This window comes from Anas acuta, chromosome 1 (genome assembly GCF_963932015.1).
Source record: "Anas acuta chromosome 1, bAnaAcu1.1, whole genome shotgun sequence".
Classification (NCBI taxonomy): Eukaryota; Metazoa; Chordata; class Aves; order Anseriformes; family Anatidae; genus Anas; species Anas acuta.
The window spans coordinates 81471789-81491650 of NC_088979.1; the positions used below are offsets into that span (position 1 = coordinate 81471789).

At 50.0% G+C, this 19862-nt stretch overlaps 1 protein-coding gene and 3 long non-coding RNA genes across 6 annotated transcripts in view; 2 read left to right on the forward strand and 2 right to left on the reverse strand.

Moving 5' to 3' along the window:
* Window positions 1-6099: 6099 nt before the first annotated feature.
* LOC137857958 (uncharacterized) lies at window positions 6100-8394 on the forward strand. The gene is made up of 2 exons (XR_011097426.1): window positions 6100-6507; window positions 7728-8394. It is a non-coding gene; the product is annotated as an uncharacterized lncRNA (long non-coding RNA).
* Window positions 8395-9336: 942 nt separating this feature from the next.
* Window positions 9337-11345, reverse strand: LOC137857951 (uncharacterized). 2 transcript variants are annotated; one of them, XR_011097419.1, is made up of 3 exons: window positions 10987-11345; window positions 10320-10421; window positions 9337-9639 (listed from the first exon to the last, which is right to left on the reverse strand). It is a non-coding gene; the product is annotated as an uncharacterized lncRNA (long non-coding RNA). The 2 variants fall into 2 exon arrangements; XR_011097421.1 differs by having other exon boundaries at window positions 10270-10421.
* A 274-nt stretch (window positions 11346-11619) lies between these two features.
* CRYAA (crystallin alpha A) lies at window positions 11620-18130 on the forward strand. Its single transcript, XM_068685214.1, has 4 exons — window positions 11620-11731; window positions 12746-15180; window positions 16135-16257; window positions 17012-18130. Exons 2-4 carry the CDS (start codon window positions 14992-14994, stop codon window positions 17219-17221), a joined length of 522 nt encoding a protein of 173 aa, XP_068541315.1. The 5' UTR covers window positions 11620-11731; window positions 12746-14991; the 3' UTR covers window positions 17222-18130.
* The window catches only part of LOC137857962 (uncharacterized), a 32089-nt gene continuing 30224 nt past the window's right edge, over window positions 17998-19862 (reverse strand). For both annotated transcript variants that reach the window (XR_011097430.1, XR_011097431.1), the window contains exons 3-4: window positions 18499-19388; window positions 17998-18131 (exon numbers count right to left, since the gene is read on the reverse strand). This is a non-coding gene — a long non-coding RNA (uncharacterized lncRNA). The remainder of the gene's footprint in view (window positions 18132-18498; window positions 19389-19862) is intronic.

Genomic DNA, 19862 nt, shown 5'->3' on the forward strand with positions numbered 1-19862 from the left:
TCAGTGTTTGCAGCAAAATTTTTGTGTTGCAGTCTGAAAATCACTGCAGAGGAGCAGAACTTAGGCATTCGAACCTCCCTCCCTAAATTACTTTTCAGTTTACGCCACAGTAAAGTTACACTAACATTCTTCTTGGTGGGTGCACAACACGATGGCTGGTGCTTGTAGTTTGGCAATAGTTTCCACTGGCAGTTATAACATTAAAAGTAATTTCTGTGAGGCCTTGTAATTTCTGTGAGGCCTTGTAAATGAGGCGGTGCTAAAGGAAGAGTAGTTGTGATGCAGACAACAGACAGAGCACTCAGTCTATTACAAGCAGAATTTGTCTCTTAGGTATTTTGGAATTCTCTGAAATGTTTACAAATGTGCTTTATTTTGCATAACGTTCATAGCCCCGCTGTGGTCAATCGGGCTATTCACAAACACACGTGCTTGCATCGTGCTCTGACAAAATACAATGGAAACTTAACACCGAGGCTAGTTCTGAGAAAGTAAGCCCAATGTTTATTTCTCTGCCTGGCTCCAAAAGATGTTTAAAATGCATCCACTTTAAACACAGAACAGCAATTTTAGAAGCAGTTCACTACCTGGACAAGAGTTATACCCAGTGACGGGGGTTCACTCGCTTCCCTGTGACGCCCCCTGCTACCAGAGGACAGATCCTGTTGCTTGGCTTGGCACTGCAGTGTGTGTGCCCATTAAGTTTTGCCTGGTAGAGGATGTACTTTTTTTTTCCCCAACAGTTGCTTGCTGTTCATCAGCCTCCTATTTAGGCTCAGCGCTGCAGTATACACTCACAAAACCAGTAGAAACAAAGCCTTGCAAATAGCAGAGTAATTTCCATCTCATGAAGTGAGCTGAACTCTCACTGAGTAGGGGAAGAAGTGACAGAGCCAGCACCAGGGAAGATCAGGACTGCTGCAGCTGTAGCTTGCAGTGAGGGCGATGAAGGAGTGGGACAGACGCCTTCAGAAGCAGCAAGCTACTAGATCAGCTCAGTCTCCCGGGGGGAAACCTGCTGTGAGGGTTGACCTAGCCTAAGTTGTCAGGGGAACTGCAACTACAGTGGCCTGCAATGAGCCCTAACAAAGCAGAAGTCCCTGGTGGCTTTGATTCATCACTAAAAGCAGCCTGTGACGTTTGTTTGCAGAGTATATGCTTTACATGGTAAGCTGAACGAAATTGCATTGATTCTTGCTCTAATGTGTTTGTTAAAACCTTCAGCTAAGATGTGTTGAAATGTGTATTTCTTCTCAGGGAATTAAAATCTGCTCGGACTCTTTGAAATGCAATAGGTTCTGACCCTCTGTGGGTCCGATGCTCTGCTGAAGCCTGCTGCCACTGACATCTGTGTTTCCCAGGCAGGTAACTTCACCTGGAGATGCTGTTAGAAAACAAAACAAAACGCCCATGTTGGAAATCACAGAATCATCAGATCGCAGACTGGGTTGGGTTGGAAGGGACCTTAAAAACCACCTGGTTCCACCCCCCTGCCATGGACAGGGACACCTCCCACCAGCCCAGGCTGCCTTTGCACATGACAAGCAGAGATCTTATGATGCCTCCAGCAAAAGTAGGTGCCTCAAATGGCTCATTAGGATGCTCCCCTCCTGCACTCAGTCTGGCTGTGCACATGCCAGCACCAGGACCTGCACCAAAACACACACGTGCAGAGGGGTGCTGCGCCTACACAAAACCCACGGTGTGCCAGGAAGGGAGATCTCTGTGCTCTGCTTAGTAGTAACAGCCAGACGTTTCACACCATGCTTCCTTCTATGTCTAAGCTTGGAGCGAGGAATGAAACAAAATGGCTTTTTGCTTGTGAATTCATGAGGTGCCAACGAGCTTGTGATTAACCCAGTGTCAAAGAGCCAGAATTTCACCTACATTCATCTTCTCCGGTAACCGGAGGCCACGTTATGTGGGCACATCACAATGAGGATGAAAGCTTCTTAGCAGCCAAATCCCTCAAAACAGAAGTGACTTTGTCTTGCACACAGGGCAAAACTTAGAAAGAAGAAAGGGGGCTAGGGCAGAAACTAAGGTGTGTAAGAGAGGGAGAGGGAAGAAGACCCTCTGAGGTTCATGTTGGCAGCACAGCTGGAAAGGTGGAAGGGAAGTCATGAGCCAGCAAAATAAAGGAAACATGAAGGAATGATGAGATTCCCACTTTTCTCTGGAGGAAAAATAGGATTCCAAAGCAGTAACGATTTGTTATTGCACATTTTGTTTTACTAACTCAAAATGAGAACATTTGCAGGACTCAGGACAGCTTGGATGTGTTCTCTGTCTTTAAGCATACACTCCGCAGCAGTGGGGTTGTTCAGGCTAGTGGCTCACCGCAGGTTACTTCCCCACCCCAGTTTCTCTAGACCTACAGGGTTAAATGCTGCCACAAACCCTCTTCTGTTCTTTCCTACCTTCTTAAACCCAATGCCACCACCGGCTACCAGCTGACACCTGGTGAGGAGAAAAAGGTGACACCCATATTTGTTTTCCTGGTTTGCTGGGCCGGGGAGATAAAGAGGTGAGAAAAAAATAAGGAGATAGGGAAGCAGCCAGTTTTGTAGGGGTGTCGGGTCAGGGAGGAAATGAGAAGAAATAAATGGTTGTTAAGCAAAAGAGGACAATGCTTGGATATATATATATATATATATATATATATATATATATATGTATATATATATATAATGAGTTTAAAATGAAGAAACACAGCCCAAGGTTGAGAGCTTAGAGTGCTTTGTGTAGAAAATGGCTCTGTGTTAATTAAAGATACCCGAAGCTCCTGGCTGGCACACAGGATTTGTCTTTTCAGGTTAAAGGGATTTTGCTAACAACGTGTGTGCAGGGATAATTAGTAACCCACAGCCAGCAAGCGCTTCGGACAATTTTGCCCCATCTTGAAACAAGGCACAACCAGGAGGAAAGAGAATCAATTTAAGATGTAGCATCAAAAGTTAATCAGAGAAGGCAAGCTGTGTATGCTAGAGCGGAGCAGTAGCTGGTAATCTCACTTAATCTACTTCCACGTCTATACTTCATTAATCACCACGGTTATATAAGTAGATCTTATCAAAGATCCTTAATTATAGCAGCCCAAGTAAGCACGGCACGGCTGAGAGAAGGGTGAGATCTCTGCATCCATCTCCATAGGGGGTGGAGTGACACAGAGAGAGGCGCTGTAGAAATCAGATGGTTTTCCCCAGTGGCAGTCTGGAAAGAGCAAACAAGAGGTACGAGCTGGGCAAGAGACATTCAGCAACAGGATAAGGGTTTAGCCTCATCCCTGCCCTCTGGCTGTGCTGAACACTGCACTTATTCCCTGGAAAAACAAACAAACAAACAAACAAACAAATAAATAAGAACCCAGTAGCCCTATTTTTTGTTTTCTCCTGCTGTCACTGCCTGCCCCTGGGGGTGTAACTCTTTCCCAGCCAGGTGAGGTGCTGCCCCAGGGTTTGTCCCTGACCCATGTCACTCTGTCCCCCTTCACAGAGTGTGCCTTGCCCCAGGGGCCGAAAGGATTGACTGGAAAGTAACCAGAGTCAGTGGGACAGGCAAATCCAGGTGGTCCCTTGAGAGAAATTCCCTTCTGTGCTGCCCTGGGTGGTTTGGATGGTTCTGTGGGGGCAGCCGGTCTCTTCAGACCTCTCCCTGTACCCTTGGCACTTGCTAACAAGGCCACGGGGACAGATTCACACCTCTGTGCCTGCTGGGGGAAGGAGGAGCAGATCCCCAGGGGAGAGGGAAAAAAGCAGGGTGTGCATGCATGAGCCAGCCCCGTCTCCACAGCTACACTCCTGGCCTCCACGATTTTTCATCTCAGGGGACCTCCTGAGCCTTTTGTGGTCCCTCTTTTTTTTTTTTTTTTTTTTTTTGAGGTCTCTCCTCCAAGCACATCAAGCACCCCTTGAGCTCAAGCCCCACACAAGGGTCTAGCGCCCATTGAACCCACACAAACTTCACATTTTGCATCCCCTGGGAGGGAGCTTGCCTATCTGCTGTCCCCATTGCATCGCTTTTTGCTTGCAGTCTGGCTCTGGCTAGCTTCAGTTGGTCGTGGTTTCCTGACCCAGCCGGGGCTTTGCTAACAGCCCAGCCGTGTCGTAAGGGATGGGTGGGTTTCCCTCCACCCTTCCCCAGTGCTTATTTTGTTCCATCTCTCCCACCCGCCTGTCTGGAGGTAAGGAAAGCCCCAGGAATGGAGGAGGAGGATGGAGAGGAAGGCTGCTCCCTGTCTGTGGCTGTATCCTGCCATGGGACTGTGCCCTAACAGCAGAGCTTTTTTATCAGCAAATACTAGGCCTAAAAATAGCGGGTATTTCTGCAAGTGAAGTAGGGCAGAGATATCAGATGAGCTGTTGGGGCGGAGGGGGTGAAAGCTCCTGCACGTTGTTCCCGTGCCTGTCTGCTGCTGAACTCTGCTTGCAGCAACACATTTAAAAGGCAGAGCGCCAGGCTTACCCTGAGATACACCTAGAGAAGAGAGGTTTTGGTTAGGAGCAGCAGACGGGCTGTTCCCGCTTATTTTTCACGAGTCCCTCTGAAATAATCCCCTCACTCCAAAGGGCCTGGGGGTGACCGGGCTGAAAGCCCTAAAAACTGCGTGCACAAGGCCCCTCGAGCCTTCATGTGCTTTGCTGCAGCTCCCTCCTGTGGCTCTCAGCTGAAAAGGCTCACACCAGGCAGCCCTGCAAATGCGTTTCTTCACCTGAGGAAATATCACACAAAGCTTGTGTCTGCAGGAGGTGGTGCCCGGGGAGCCTGACACCGCTTTTGGGAGGTCTGCAGGCCACCATGGAGATTTGGGGGGACAGCACAGGCCCGTGAGGGGACGGGAATGTGGGATCTGCTTTGGGAGTGGGAAGGGTAGCCTGGGAAAAACCTGCCTGGCCCTACATCAGCGCGGGAGCACTGAGGAAAGTGTTAGCAGAGCAGCTCCAGGTGTGAGGGAAACTCCTGGTGCGGAGCTCAGCACCAGGCTCTGCTTTTCCAGGTGCACTGCACAGATGCCTTGGAAAATTTTACCCAAAGCCAAGCTGCTCCTCCTCACAGCAAGGAGCTCTAACCCCATGCAAACATTATTTCCCATCGCCGAGCGGCCAGTGCAGGGCCGGTCGATGTGTTTAGTCAGTGCTGTGAAAGCACCAGCATCAAAGCTGCCGGGCCTGACGCAGCGAAGAGCCGTGCTGCCTCATGTGAATTCCTCTCGCTGTTGTTCTAGCACTTGATTTCGGGGCAGTAGCCGCGATAACAGACGTCTTCGCTGCCAGCTGATTCAGAATCGAGAAATACTCTCTGTTGGAAGCATCCAGCAGAGCGTTTTTGCAGAGCAGGGCCCAGACCGATATTTACAGCGCTAGTTTCAGCTCTGTGAGGTAGCTCTAGCTAAAGTATATGCAGCAATAATGAATGCTGGAACAATAGTAAACAATTATTTTCCCCAAAGATCACCTTCTGTTTAAAGCAACCACACAGCAACATCAGTGGCTCCCGCTAACTTTCATGGTATGAGGCAGTGAGAGAAGGGGGCGGTGTCACGGAAAGGCTTCCTGAGGTCTGCTAGGAAAGGGCAGCTGAAGCCACAGCCTGGCTCAGGCACTCAGCACCCAACTCGAGAATATTCCAGCCTTTATTTGGTCCTAAATTACAGAGGCTTCTCTGTCCCATCACTGAAAGGATTAGCAGCTCTCCTGTAGTCCCAGTACTTGTCAGGCTCAGGGGCTGAGGCCTGAAGGCCTGAATCCTGTTCCTGTACTCTCCTCGTGTTATCACTCCTCATATTTAAAGGTGCTCTCAGACAGCAGGGGGCTGCAGCAAGGGGCTTCCAGGCTCCACCAGAGCCCTGGGGGCTGCCTGAAAGCCCTCCGAGGACCCGGCATGCCTCAAGGGAAGAGGACCTACATGCTGCTGAACGGCAGCAGATGCCCATCCAAGCACTTTTCTGTGTGCTGTTTCACACACTCTCCCTGTCCTTTGTCCCTGTCTCTCTCAATAATTGCAGATACAATGAATGCCCTAAGGCGAGCTACATGGCACTTTAATCAGCGTGCCAATGCCTACAAAAGAGCCTACTCGTTTTTATCCCCATATAAACTGCTTTCCTAAGCAGTTGTGTTCACTGGAATGCCATGGGAATGTTGCTGTACTGCGCTTCTAGACCAGAAGAGGTTTTAAAGTCACAGCTGAAAAAAACAAAATGCCCTGCCACTGAGCAGGTATGTGGGTGCAGCCTCCTTAACAGCTGCTATTGATTTACCGATAGTGGTAAATTGCTGGATTAATGAGGCTAAATCCTACAGCTGGCACTCCTCATTCCATTTTAACATGGTAGGTTCTGTGTGCCCAGGCCTGAGCACACACGAAGTCTAGCTAAAGGCTGGGAAAAAGAAATTGCTGCTTGGTTCCTCCTTCCTGATGATTGCCCATCCTCAGTCTCCCTCTGCCTGCTCCTTTCTGTGACCAGGGGAGCCTAGGGTGCCACCTCCAGCATTGTCACTGCGTTAGGTGAGCAGGCTTGCAAATACATCTCTCGTGTTAGAGGGCTGGTTGGGTGTCAGCCCATGGAGGCAGCTACCTTGCTTAGAGAGCTTAGGGCTCAAGCTCTGTGTTTCAGCTCCAGCTTTTACGTGCTGTAGGGCATAAACCTGACAAAAGGGGTCTGACGCTGAGGGCCGCTTCCATGGTTTTGCTCTGGAGGTGAACTTCCCTTCACGTTTGTACAGCTTTGGTTGTGTGGGCCAGGGAAAATCACTCAGTTTGAGAAGTAAACATGCAGGAGTATGTTAAAAACAGTCCTTACCTCCAAAAACTTCTGAATCCTGCAAGGCAGAAAGCTAAAAAAGTGTGAAATGAGGCAACAGCACCCGCGAAACCTCAGCTCTTTGCTGAGCTGATAATGCAGCTCCTTCCTGTGCCATAAGCACGTTGGCTTAGGGCTGCTTGGGAATCTCTTGTTGTCTGTGGCCCAGAATGAGCTGGAAGGCAGGCACTTGGAAAATCAGCCCTTGGATTAGGGGTGAAAATGAAAGCTAAGGTGATGTGAAATTGAGCACTTGTGTCAGTCCCTCACGTAGAGAATAATGTTGACAGAGCGAGCTGACAGGAAGGATGGGATTCCTGACAAGACAACTCGGGTCATCTTGCAGGAAATTTGGGGGTTGGTGCCTTTCAGAGGTTTCAAACAATTCTTTTAGGTGTGACTGGAAACTAACAGAGACCCCCCTGAGCCCCTTCCAGAGCTGCACAAGTTTTCAGCCCCTAGCGCAAGCTTTGTAAAGGAAAATCCCGCTCTGCAGTGCGGCAGCCTATGGGAAGAGATGCTAAATGGATGTGGAGCATATTGTGATTGCAACCGAAGGCTGCACAGTGCTGCTGATGTGCTGTGAACACACTGGAAAAACTGCCTGCGCTACAATTTGTGGAGATAAGAAAGCACTTGCCAACTGTGGCATGCACGGAGCAGCCGCGTCAAAATCCTTGCAATAACATTCAGAGGAGAAGGGCAGGTTTTTTCCAGGGCAGCGCCTCTCCTGCTTTATAGGAGTACATTTATTATATAGCATTGCAAGGGCTGCAGTTTTTCTTGCGTGGCCTGAAAAATCTCAGGCTCTGGGAATCCCAGGGGGAGCGGAGCAGTTTTCAATAAGGCCATCCTCAATTTCTCAGAGACACATGCCAGCCTCTTGTCAAGCTCTTATTGACTGCAGCAGGTATTCTCTTTGCAGGCCGTGTACTGCCTCCACCAAGCTGCATCCCCGCAGGCCGAGGTAACCCAGCTGCCAGAGGAGGGGGTCGAAATGAGGTGGAATCAATGCCACCTGGCATCGATTTTTGTGCTCCCTGGAACAGGACAGCAGAGCAACACAGCCGCAGAGCAAGACTGAGCAGCTTTGCCAGAAGGTTTTAATCTCTCGTCAGCACAGAAACACACGGAGGTATCCCACTGAGTGACACCTGGGGAGGCAGAGGAGCAGAGCCACATGAGGCCTCAAAGAGAGAAGGGAAGGCTGGGCACATTTAGTGCCAAAATGGCACGTAGGACTACAAGGGGGTGACTTCTCAGGTAGTTCAGCAAGACTGCAGAGCACCCCTTTTGCCGAGTGAGAACACTAAAGGACTGGGCAGTGCTTTTTAGTGCAAATTTCTATTTGCTCCTCTGCCAAAATGCTCTCAGAAACCACCAGAACTGCTCTCCCACACCCACAGCAGAGCATAAAGCACACTACTTAAACTTTTATAACCGAGAGCATCTTTGCTGGGTCACTGAAAACCTCCTCTGTGATCTGCAGATCATTGTGTCACTCCAGCAAGTGAAAAATATTATACAAGGACTTTTGTGTTTGTGTGGAGTTTGGATTTGGGGCCCTGCATTAAAAAATGATTGCTCTAAGATTTCCTCCCGTGACTGCACCCCCAGCTGCAGCTCCCTCTCTCTGCACTGCTCCTCCCAGCTGTGAAATATGGATTTTTTTTTTCTTTTACTGAACAGCTGCAGCAGGGGTTTTTCTGTTTGCTTGTTTTCCCTCACCATATTCAGTCTCCCTGGCTATGACCTTTAGACAAAAAGCATAAAGCATCTGGCAAAGAAAAAAAAAAAAGGAAAGCAAAGGGAAAAGAGAGGTTGGTTTAGAGTGGAGATCCCGTGGCAATCTTTGTAATTTAAGCTTAATTATACACAGCAGAGCCCTGGTCATTAGTGCTGCATCCTCTGGCTCAAGTCTGTTCCCATCTGCTACTCCTGCGTGCCGTATTTTCCAGTGGGTGAGAGTTTGGGAGACATGGTGCTCTTCAGCTCGATTATCCCTTACGTTGTGGTCCCCTCCTCACGAGTGCGCTCCAGTGCCTGGCCTGTGTGTGCCCTATTTAACTCGTAAGAGACATCGAGGGGGTCTCTGGCCCTCGTTGACTGGTTTCCCTCCCCGCAGAGCAGCCGTAAGGCTGTGGTGCACAGCGGCTGAGGAGAGCTACCCAGAGCACGCCCTCGCCCTCTCAGCCTGTGCGCACAGTGACGCAGGCAGAGCCCGTCCCAGCGCGTTGCCCGTGCTGCTAATCTTCTTGCTGCTAACCTCCAGCACCCTCACGCTAATGCTCATCCTCACATGAGTGCGCATAAAGCCAGCGAGGGGATTTGGGAGCGGCTTAGGCAAAGGGATCGTTAGGGTCCTGCTCTGCCAAGCGATGTTTTCCCAAGGTTCCCATCACCGAGCTGCTGTAAAAATAAATTCTCCAAGTCACCGGACAGCTGCCACCGTAACAGACTCGTCCTGGTGGCACCAGGGATCGTTAGCCCATCAAGAGCTAGCTTTGTTTTTTGCTTGCAGTTTGGCTGGATGGACACAGCGGGTCTCTTCTGAGCCAGATGAAAGCTGTGACCGTGCTGTATTTCTCCTCAGTGCGGGGAGATTTGCAGGTCCTGCGGTTCCCTCCGAGCCCAGCTCAGACAGAGGGAGGCAGGCACAGACCAGGAGAGTGTGGTTGGCTGCAGAACTACCAGCTGGCTGCAGTGTTTGTCTCATCTGCTTCCCGAGCCTTCCACGTTGAATGTCTGTGGTGGAGCATTTCCTGAGATACCCCTTCCTTCCCTGTATGCTGTACCTTCCCTCTAGGTCATGCAATGAAGAAGTTGAGTATTGGTTCCTTTGGAGAAAAAAAAATAATCTATAAAAACAGCCTGATACAGGCTCTGTAGGAAGATCTGCTCAGTGCAGGAATGCTCATGTAGATCGTGCAGAAACAGCTCATATCTAAAGCGTCAAGAGCACTAGGAGAGAAAATTTCATTTCCTAAAATCAAAGAACTGTGTTGTAAGTGAAGAACTCTCAATCTGAAGATATATTTATTTGTTTATTTATTTTGGTAAGAGTTCGTATCAAAATCAATGGACATCATTTCTCCTTTCCTCTGGTAAACGCTTGAGGTTTTAATTTCTCAAAGCGTTACATGACTTGGCTTCGTTATTTGCCTTATATCAGTAAATATCATCTCACAAAACAGCCTTGCACTCTCAAGTTCTCTAGCCTGACACGAATGGTTTCAAAGCAAAGGGAATATTGATACTGTAGGAAAAGGAACCTTGGAAAGCTGAGGGGGACTAGGGCTGGTTGCAGGGCAGAGGGACTCTCAGCAGCAAGCTCTGTGGCTTTGCAAGAGAAGTGGTTTTATTCGTACAGAAGACTAGAGGAGTGAAAAGGGCTCAGGCTGTACCTCAGCCTTTCTGGGTGAGAACTCATTTCACTTACTGTTCCCAGCCACCGTGCTGGTACTTACATCCTCTGTAAATTGCTCTGGGACCTACAGATGGGGAGAAGCACCCTTACTTGGCAGCTGTGAGCTTCCAGATCTGTTCCTCTCCCAGTTGTCCCGCTCCCTGTGCTGGATGCTCCCCTCACGTCTCCCCCTCTCTGGGGTGCTGCTGCAGCCTGGGAAGGGGAGAGCATCCCTCATTCACCATGTAAATCCATTGATGGAAACATAAAATGCATTGTGCTGCTAAAACTTGCTGAGCTTGTTTGAATAAATGCCAAGGATTAACAGCATGTAAATTCACCATTGATTTGACAACAATGATGTTATGTGCCCCAAACACTGATGGGATTTGTTCAGTGTTTAGGATGTGGGCTCTGAGGTGGAAAAAAGAGATTGCTAGTAATTTTTTAAGCCTCTTTGGCTGCACCAAGGCAGACTGTTGGTATTATATAAAATCTTTAGATAAAATAAATATCAGCCTTTGCATGAGGAGAGTGGACATTTAACTTTTCCAGCATACAGCTGAATAGCGAATCTGACTGTGGGTCGGTGTAAGCCAGGAAATAAAAATTGCCCCATGCCTTTAAAAAAAAGGGGAGGAAGGAGCTGTGGGGGTGGAAATCCCAAAGGCCAGCAATAAAGCAGAGGATTGTATCTTAAGAACAGCGGGACAAAGATGTCTTTTTAGGTAGAAAACCAGAAATGTCACCCCCCACAATTTGTCCCCTCTCTGCTCACTCTCTCCCTGGCTCCGGTGGTGGGTAACTTTGCAAGCGCGCTCCCCATGGGACAAAAACCACTGTGAATGAGAGTAGGGACCACCTGGGACTACATCTGTGGTGCAGAGCTTCATGGTTCATCAAGGAAGAGATGCAGAGATGAGGGAGGGGAGAGCTGCCCTGCTTTATACAGGGACAGGCTTCACGCCTCGCTCCACGCCAGGCTGCTTGGTGCAGGGGGATCGCTCACCAGCTGGTGGCTGTGGGAGCAGGGAATTGCAGAGCTCCTCAGGGATGTGCTGACCTCCCTTTAAAAGAAAAGCAACCCAACTTTTAAAATAAAAAATGTACTTTCTGAAAGTTAGGCTACTAGAGCTATGTTTAAACTTCTTAATATGGGGCCTGATCTTTAAAGGTGTGCGGCAGGTAGCAACCCCCCACTTGGTGTCTTGCTAAGAGCTATCCTCAAAGAGTTTTTTTTTTTTTTTTTCAAGTGTTCCTTTTGCTTTCAACAAGAAACATTTGTTCCTCTAATGAGAAAAGGATGTAACACCTGCCTCCTCTCATGTCAGCCCTCCCATTGTGTTACCCTCAGCAGCCCCAGCTGTGGTTAATCATAGTGTGCAAATTGCACTGCTAACATGGCCTCACCTCCTCCCAGCCATCATGAACTTTAGCAGGATATCAACAGCATGCGAAACTCAGCAGAAATCCTTACTTCGGGGCTTTCCGTGGTGTTCAGTGGGGGTTGAGCACGGGAGAAAGTGAGTCTAGCTGAGCTGCAGTTGCACTCAGTCACTCCTTCCTCCGTAGGCATCCCAGGGCAGAGGTGATGGAAAGGCTGGGAGCTGCTGACTGTGGAACTGCCCTGGGTGGCGTGTGGGTGCTTGAGGAATGGGAAATGTCTTCAGGTGGAAGGACTCATATATTCAGATGGAAAGAAAGACAGAAAGAAAGAGAAAGAGAGGAAGAAAGAGAGGAAGAAGGAAAGAAAAAGACTCTGTGTTCACTGCTAGGGAACGCTTCTAATAAGTGCTTAGCAGCTCAGCAAAGATTGAGCCAAAACTGACAGCACTGTCTCCATAGCAAGCCTCTTCCTTTGGCTTTATTGCTTGTGTACCGACCTGTATGGACTTCTCACATCCTTTCCCAAGCTGGGCCTGTGCAAGATTAAGAAAAGCATGTTTATTATTATTATTTTTTTCCTGCTTACCAGCTCTCTTTCAGACATTTCACAGTATTTTTCATCACAGCAGGGCTGTTAGGAAGAAAACTTGCAACAAACTCATTACCTGTCCTTACTCTGTGGGTTTGTCATGAACCCTTTTTTGTACCTCACAGAGGTGTTCCTCCAAAGGGAAAACTCTGACTACCATGCTCCAGCAATTTTAGCTTTAAATATGGGCAGAGATCATTCCCTCCCTTACATCGCTGCTAACCAGCTTACATCTAAGTGCAGAGGGCCATCCAAGCGAGCGCAGTCCTACCTTTTCAGGTTGACCGGTCTTTTTGATAGAAAAAGCATCAGAACTCGTTCTCATCTTCCACAAAACTTCTGTGAAGAGCTCCACGCTCTGCAGGTCAGCAGACACCACTTGACTTGAGAGGGCATGCAGATCAGAGCCAAGGAGATTGCCTTTCTCGGCTCTCCTGAGGCCGCAACACATCAGTACAAAACCAGTGCTCGAGATGGTGTTAGCACTTCAGAACCACATACAAACCCTCCACGGTTACCCCTGACTGCTCGCTTAAATACTTGCTTTTCTCTTCACGCACAGGACTTGCTGTGGAGGCTGGAAGCAGCCCTGGTCTCACCCAGAAATTGGCAGCTGAGGGTTAGTCATGCGGCCGAACAAATGGTAGCTGGAAAAAAGCGAGGGCTGTTCTTCATCGCTGGAGCCTGCTTTACTCAGAAACCCAACCTGGGTTTTTCTTCTGCAGCTTGTCCTGGGCAACAACCTGGCCTTTACGAGTGTCTTATGTGCTGGCAGGTATTCCTAATAGCTTACGAAGGGTTTCTTTTAAAGAGAAGGTAGACAGTAGATCCTGCTGGCAGGCCTTTTGAGCTGGACTCACCTTACAAATTTGCAATGAGGCTCTGGGAAAGCCTGCCTTTGACATACGGCTTTTGGTGTGCATTTGAACACATGCAGCAGTTTGTTCGTCTTACAGGAATGCCAACAAGTATCACTGCTTTTGTTCAGTCGGTGACAGTGGCGCACAAAGGCTGTGCATCCCGTGAGAGGGCTGGGCCCCTGAAATAGCACAAAATGGTTGCTTTCTCCTCTCATACTGAACTCTTTATTTAATCTGGTGCCAAAACGTTCATAACTGCCCCTTCCCTTGGTATTCCCAAATGTAGTTTCCTTCTGAGAGGAGGCACAAGTCACAGTGGATGGGATTCATCTTACCAGCTCTTCTTGTCCAGAAGGAGGTTGGAATTAGGATTACCTTCTTAGCTGGGATGTAGGCAGTGCTGAAAGATTTCACCTTTCCTAGCCATCCACATTGTAATGGGAACCCTCTGGAGGCATCTGTCTCTCTCCATCGATGGACAGGGACCCTAGACAACACACCACGACCAGACACCTAAGGTTTAGACCACTGGAAGTTAGATGCAGGGAGGCTCAGGAGACTGCTCGTTGCCCAGAGGCAGACACTTGGAAGTCTGTCTCAGAAGAAAAACTGCTGTGAATGACATTTACATTTCAGTGAAATATTTTGCCCATAAAAGACAAAAATGCCCATAAAAGACAGAATGGATATGATTAATTCTATAAAAAAATCCATGAAAATATATGTCCGGAAGAAACTAAAGCCGTAAAGCCATAAAGCCATAAATACTTCTCAAATATTTAAAGGCATCATGATATACTGCATTTGAGATGAAATTTAGGTGAAGAGGTATTTTGCATTTTCCTCTCGGCAGCCCATGCCCACCATCCCACTTAGCACACACACGCGCTGATCGTGGTTTGTCTTGCTCCTGGTGTAGCCCCTGGTTTGGGAAGCATGGAGTGGATGTTCCCAACCCGCTGCCTTCATTTTGCAGGTATCAGCTCACTGCTACCCTCTGGTTATCTGCAAGCTACCAGGCCTCTGGTGCTGGCTGGCTGAGGAGAGATTTTCTTCTGCCCTAGGGCAAAGGCCCAAACCTCAGAGCGCTCTTGAAAAGAAAAGCTTTGAAGATTTTTATGGCTTTTGTTTGCTTTCCGTCCATTTTCTCAAGCAAAACGACTGATCTGGGACAATGGGACTGAAAAGGGGTTAGGTCTGTCTGTCATGCTTTTTCTCTCCGTGTTTTGAGGAGAGATTGGTGTTGTTTTGGCACCTGGTTTTAGAAAAGCCCTCATGCCTGAGAGCCAAGGCACAACCACATGACCTTTCCTTGCTGGAAATAGGTGAGGTTGAGTGTAAGCTTTTGTCTGACTTCTTAGCAGTCCCTGCTGCCTGGCTGCATGTTTTTCCACTCCACTTTTTGCTTTCCATTAAGGAAAGCCTCTGTAATGGGAGCATTTCCCGCTTTTCAATGCCTGCCTCCATGGGGATGGATCAAGGCCAAGGACTTCCCAAGACAATGAGGCACCTGGATGGCAGGCCATGAAGGAGAAGCCAAGGGCCAGTGGCAAGGACCCACAGAAGGAGCCTCCTCCCCAGACGTCCCTAGGAAGCTCTGTGGCGTGTCCCCTCCATCCAGCTCCTGCGGAGGACGTGCCGTGCCCCTGGGCAGGGACCGCCCCGTGCATCACAGCCTGGCAGCGTCCCTCCAGGAGATCTGGCGCTGGTTCCCACCAGACTGTCATCCCCAGGTCAGTCTCCGCATTTCTGCTGACCACGTTGCCTTCGTCGTGAGATCATGTCTTTCCAGAGAAATCCCACTAATGCCTTCATTCTGCGAGACCGGTATATATAGGGGCAGCCTTCCCCGGGCTGCACTGTGCAGGCCAGCAAAGGCATCGCTGTCCTCCGAGCGGTTGCACGGCCCCCTCGCCCTCCCTTGGAACAAGACGTAGCAGCAGCAAGCATGGACATTACCATCCAGCACCCCTGGTTCAAGCGCGCTCTGGGACCCCTGATTCCCAGCCGTTTGTTCGACCAGTTTTTCGGAGAGGGTCTCCTGGAGTATGACCTCCTGCCTTTGTTCTCCTCCACTATCAGCCCCTACTACCGGCAGTCCCTCTTCCGCAGCGTGCTGGAGTCGGGCATTTCAGAGGTAAGGGTCCTCGCCCTCCCCTCCTTTGCCTTCCTCCCCTTCCCTGTGCCTCCACCTGCTCCTCTCCACCCGCTGCTTTCCCGAGCAGGGCAGAGGCTGCAGCCCCTGCCGGGGTGCGAGGAGGACCTCCAGCCTGCTGCCAGACCCAGCCGCCTGTCCCTTCTGCTGCCCGGGCAAGCCCTAGCTCGGGAGAAGGCTTCCTTTTGAGCAGCAGAAAGTAATTTCATGACACGTACCAGGCTGCCCGTGTTGTCCTCACAGCCATCATCCGTGTGGTGAGGGAGGAACCGAGCTTCTGCCGGAATAAATGCCCGTGAGCTCGGCTCAGCCTTGGAGAGGACACGGGCAAGCACAAGCAGGAACTTCTCCAGCCCCCTCCTCCGCCTCGGCAGCTCTGTGTTTTCTGCCAACCCATACTGAAGGACTCGGGAGCAGTTCCCCAAGGGAAGCTTGTGAGGAACATGTAGCTGCGGGGCTGTAGCCCAAAGCTTGGGGACCGGGGATTTCTCTAGCCTGCTCTCACTGGTTTGCTGCCAGAATCTAGCTACAGAGCTGAAACCACAAAGACACTGTAAATTGCTGAAAGGACAAAACACATACTGTCACAGAACATTAATTTTGATCCCGTCTTGCTGCTGGCCACAAATGCCTGGTGCATCTGGCAGATTTCAGAGTGCAGTCAAAGGGTTGTCTGGCAAAAAAACTGCAGCAAGAAGGGATGCACCTGCCCAGGGCAGTAGAAATGTTGTCGCAAGGACCCTCAGCACCCCTGGGGCTCTCTTACTGCGATGGGGAGCAAGACTTTTGCTGAGGCCAGCGGGCTGTGAATCAGCCTGGCCTGTAGCTGCAGGAGGGAGAACCGTGACGCCAAATGCTGCTGCCCCTCGGTCTTTGATGCTAACCCTACCTCTGTATGCAAATTTGGGTCTTACTTCCTAACAATGTTCATTTCAGGTGAGGTCTGACCGGGACAAGTTTACGATCATGCTGGATGTAAAACACTTCTCTCCTGAAGATCTGAGCGTGAAGATTATCGATGACTTTGTGGAAATCCATGGCAAGCACAGTGAAAGACAGGTAGGTGGAAGTAACTGTGGCAGTGAAGAAAACGGGGAATTGAGCTCTGTTTTCTTTCTTTCCATCATCCCCAAGTGGAAGGAAAAAAATAATCAGAAAGAGTTACTTGGCAATAGTCATTATTGACATGTCCAGCTGTTATAGAGCCCAAACCTGATATCTGGCAATAATGAGCTAATCCAGTTCTCCCGTGTTTGTTTTTGACCATCATCTTCCATAACCATCAGATGACAATGTGCATTGTTCACTAATAACACCGGACCGAAAAAATGAGCATTACCCGGTGCTGCCACAGCATGGCTGAGCTTTCATAAGCCAGAATCATTAGTGAAAACAGAGTTTTCATATGCTGATCTGGAAGAGAAAAGAAAAACCAAACCAAACAAAAGAAAAAACAAGCAGGAGCCTCAGGCTTGGAAACTTTTAACACATATGTCATGGAAATAACGGTGGGGGTTGAAAAGTGAATTATACCAGTGGGGGGTTAATTCTTCTCATGCACTTTGTGGCCAGACAAAGCTCTAGCCTAGAAACAGCATGTATTTTTCAATATAGTTTTTTATTTACTTATTTATTGGTGACACTGTTAGTACAGAGAAAGAGCTTGGCCATTTCCATGGCTGAATTACAAACCTGCAAGACAGAATAAAAGGCAAAGGCTCAATGCAGACCCACCTCCGATGGAGCAGTGGGGTTGGGTGGGCACCGGGGGGTTTCTAACAGGGCTTTCTCCTCTCCCCCCACCGCCTCCCAGGATGACCACGGCTACATCTCCCGTGAGTTTCACCGCCGGTACCGCCTGCCCGCCAACGTGGACCAGTCTGCCATCACCTGCTCCCTCTCCGGCGACGGCATGCTGACCTTCTCAGGCCCCAAGGTCCCCTCCAACATGGACCCCACCCACAGCGAGAGGCCCATCCCCGTGTCCCGGGAGGAGAAGCCCACCTCCGCGCCTTCCTCCTAAGCCCGCCGGCCGCTGCGGCACACAGGCTGCCACCGGCCGCAGGTCTCGCTCCCGGAGCCATCGCGTAGATATCAGTGAATGCCTAGAGGGGTTTGTTTGGGTCTTTTATTTCTTTTATTCCCCCCCCACCTGCCCCGTTTTTGTTTATTTTCTCCTTCCCGTGGGTGGAACGAGGGGCTGGGGGAGTGGCAGGTGGGCTTTGAATCTTAAGCCCGTGAGCCATGCCGTCGGGATGGCACGGGCTTCGAGTGCTGCCGCGCCGCTGTGCTTGCTGGAAGGGTCTTGGTGCCGTGCCGTGGTCCACAACCACTGCCAGGTAGGAGGGAGGGCACGAGTAACGCTGGCTCCTGCTGCACCGATGCTTGTGGTGGGGCTTGGAGCAGGGGGAAGGCCCCAGAGACTTGTTTATCCCACAGGGTTGAACTGGCTGCTCCTAAAAACGCAACTCGGCCAAGCCAAGCCCCTCTCCTGGGACGCTGTGCATGCGTGATAAATGTACCACAGGTTTCTCGCAGCCGCAGGACGAATAGCAGCGTGTTGCGTTTGGGGATCGCAGCACATATTTTTATTTCAGCAAAGTGTTCAAGTGTGTCTGTGCACACCGCCAGCCTGTCACTTCCCTTCGGGACATCTGGCACTAGGGCACGCACGCCTTTCCAACGTCTTCATAGGCTCTCTGGGGAGAGAGGGGGCTCAGCACTCTGCAGAGGCTTCAAATCCCACCGAGCTCATCCCAGCCCGCGTGTCTCACCCCCTTGCTCTTGCCCTCGCCGTACTTCTAGCGTAGCTCCACCTGATCCACTGGTATCTGGCACTCAGCCTGAGAACTCGGTCACTGGCAGTCAATAAAGAGATATAGGAAACATGCAATTGGCTTCGGGGGTTTGATTTGTTCTTTTCTGAGGCTTTCCTTAAAAAAAAAAAAAAAAAGAATTTCATTTTCTTGCCATTTCTTAAGCTCAGTGCATGAGTGAAGAAGGCAATGCAGACCTCGTTTGTGTGACACAATGTGGAGGCGGTCATCTGATGTGGATGACTGAGGCTGATTGATGGTTGGATGCAGGTACCAACACCAGTGTCAGTACTAATTACTCTGTGTGGGTCCAAACAAGGAAGCCGTGGCTTCCCAGCCTACACCGAGGCTCAGCACTGAAGGTCTCAGCACTCATGCTTGACCCAAACAGCAATCCAAGCAGATGGACATAGGGATACACAAGGAAAACATGGTATCAGTGATAGCCCTGTAGCCCTGTAGTTAACCCCACGGATGCAGTCACCTTGCACACAGGGTGCTTCCTTCTTGGTAGAGATCCTCAAGTCTGAGGCCTGCAGCATGAGGTGGAGCTTCAGAGCTACCTTGGCTCCTAAGCAGAAGGCGTCAGTGCTTCCCCAGGAGCAGACACCAGTTCATCTCTGACACATCCCTGGGTGCTCCCGTGTCCTGCCTGCAAAACGAGGCAGGACGGCAAACAACACTTCCTTCACATGAAGGAGCACATGGCCGTGCCCGCGGGGAGAGCTGAAGACAGCTGGGGAGAGAGAGTTTGCTCTGCCAAAAAGGCAAACCCACTCCTTTTTGGCTGATTAGCTGTGAAAAAATAATAATAATAAAAAATAAATAGAGAGAAAATACCTGCAGTTTGTTTTTCTCATGGTATGGAGAGTGTCCTGTCCTGTCCTGTCCTGTCCTGTCCTGTCCTGTCCTGTCCTGTCCTGTCCTGTCCTGTCCTGTCCTGTCCTCTCCTCTCCTCTCCTCTCCTCTCCTCTCCTCTCCTCTCCTCTCCTCTCCTCTCCTCTCCTCTCCTCTCCTCTCCTCTCCTCTCTTCAGGAGGGATGTGCTGCAGGAATAAGGGGCAGGAGGGGAGGGAGCGTGCCTGAGGAGGGAGATGGTTGTCTGTTAATTAGAAAGCAAGGCATCCCCCAGGAGTCTAACACTATTTTTAACCTATTTTTACTGCGATTAATTATCGGGCAATTCCAAAGCTTTCAACCAAAAAATGTGCAGTCTGTTGAGTTTCCATCTCCCAGGGAAATGCGTGAATGAGTGTGTCTGGGGAAAGGACGGCTTCGTACCAGGAGGGAGCAGTCACTACCGCACCGGGAGCTCCAGGGCATCTCTCTGCAGGAGCCTCTGTGCCTCCCCGTCAGCCGCTGGCATCTCTTCTCCCTCCGAGGAGAGCCAGGAGGAGAGAAATGAACCATCCAGAAGCACTTAGCCCGCACTCGAACCTCCCAGTGGTGTAAAAAGGAGGAAACTTATTTTAAGCCTGGTATCCTGGAGGAAGCGGGTCTGTGCAAAGACATTACCTGCAGGTGTTTGAGCAGCATGGGGTGTGTCTGTCAGTCCCAGGAAATGGGATTTCAGATATTTTAGGGCCCCTTTTTCTGCTCATTTGGCCGAAGGTTGAAGTCTTGATGGCAGGAAACAAGGGCAGGACTGGGGCCACGCAGAGGGGCAGCAGCTCTGGTGGTGGCTCCCGTGCTGCAACCCCTTTGGGACAAGTCCTGGGGAAGGCAGGCCTGACTCTTGCTGTTTTGAGAGCAGCTTATTTCAAATCCCTTGGCGATCCATTAGCTAATTAAAAACACGAGAGGCTGCTGAAAGCCAGTGCACGAGGACACGCCGGCTGTATCATGCAGG

Bases quoted from the DNA above. Each gene is read 5' to 3' on its own strand.
- CRYAA (XM_068685214.1), top strand. From the start codon at position 14,992: ATGGACATTACCATCCAGCACCCCTGGTTCAAGCGCGCTCTGGGACCC. The intron at 15,181-16,134 runs GTAAGGGTCCTC...TGTTCATTTCAG, and splicing joins TGGAGTCGGGCATTTCAGAG to GTGAGGTCTGACCGGGACAA. The intron at 16,258-17,011 runs GTAGGTGGAAGT...ACCGCCTCCCAG, and splicing joins GCAAGCACAGTGAAAGACAG to GATGACCACGGCTACATCTC.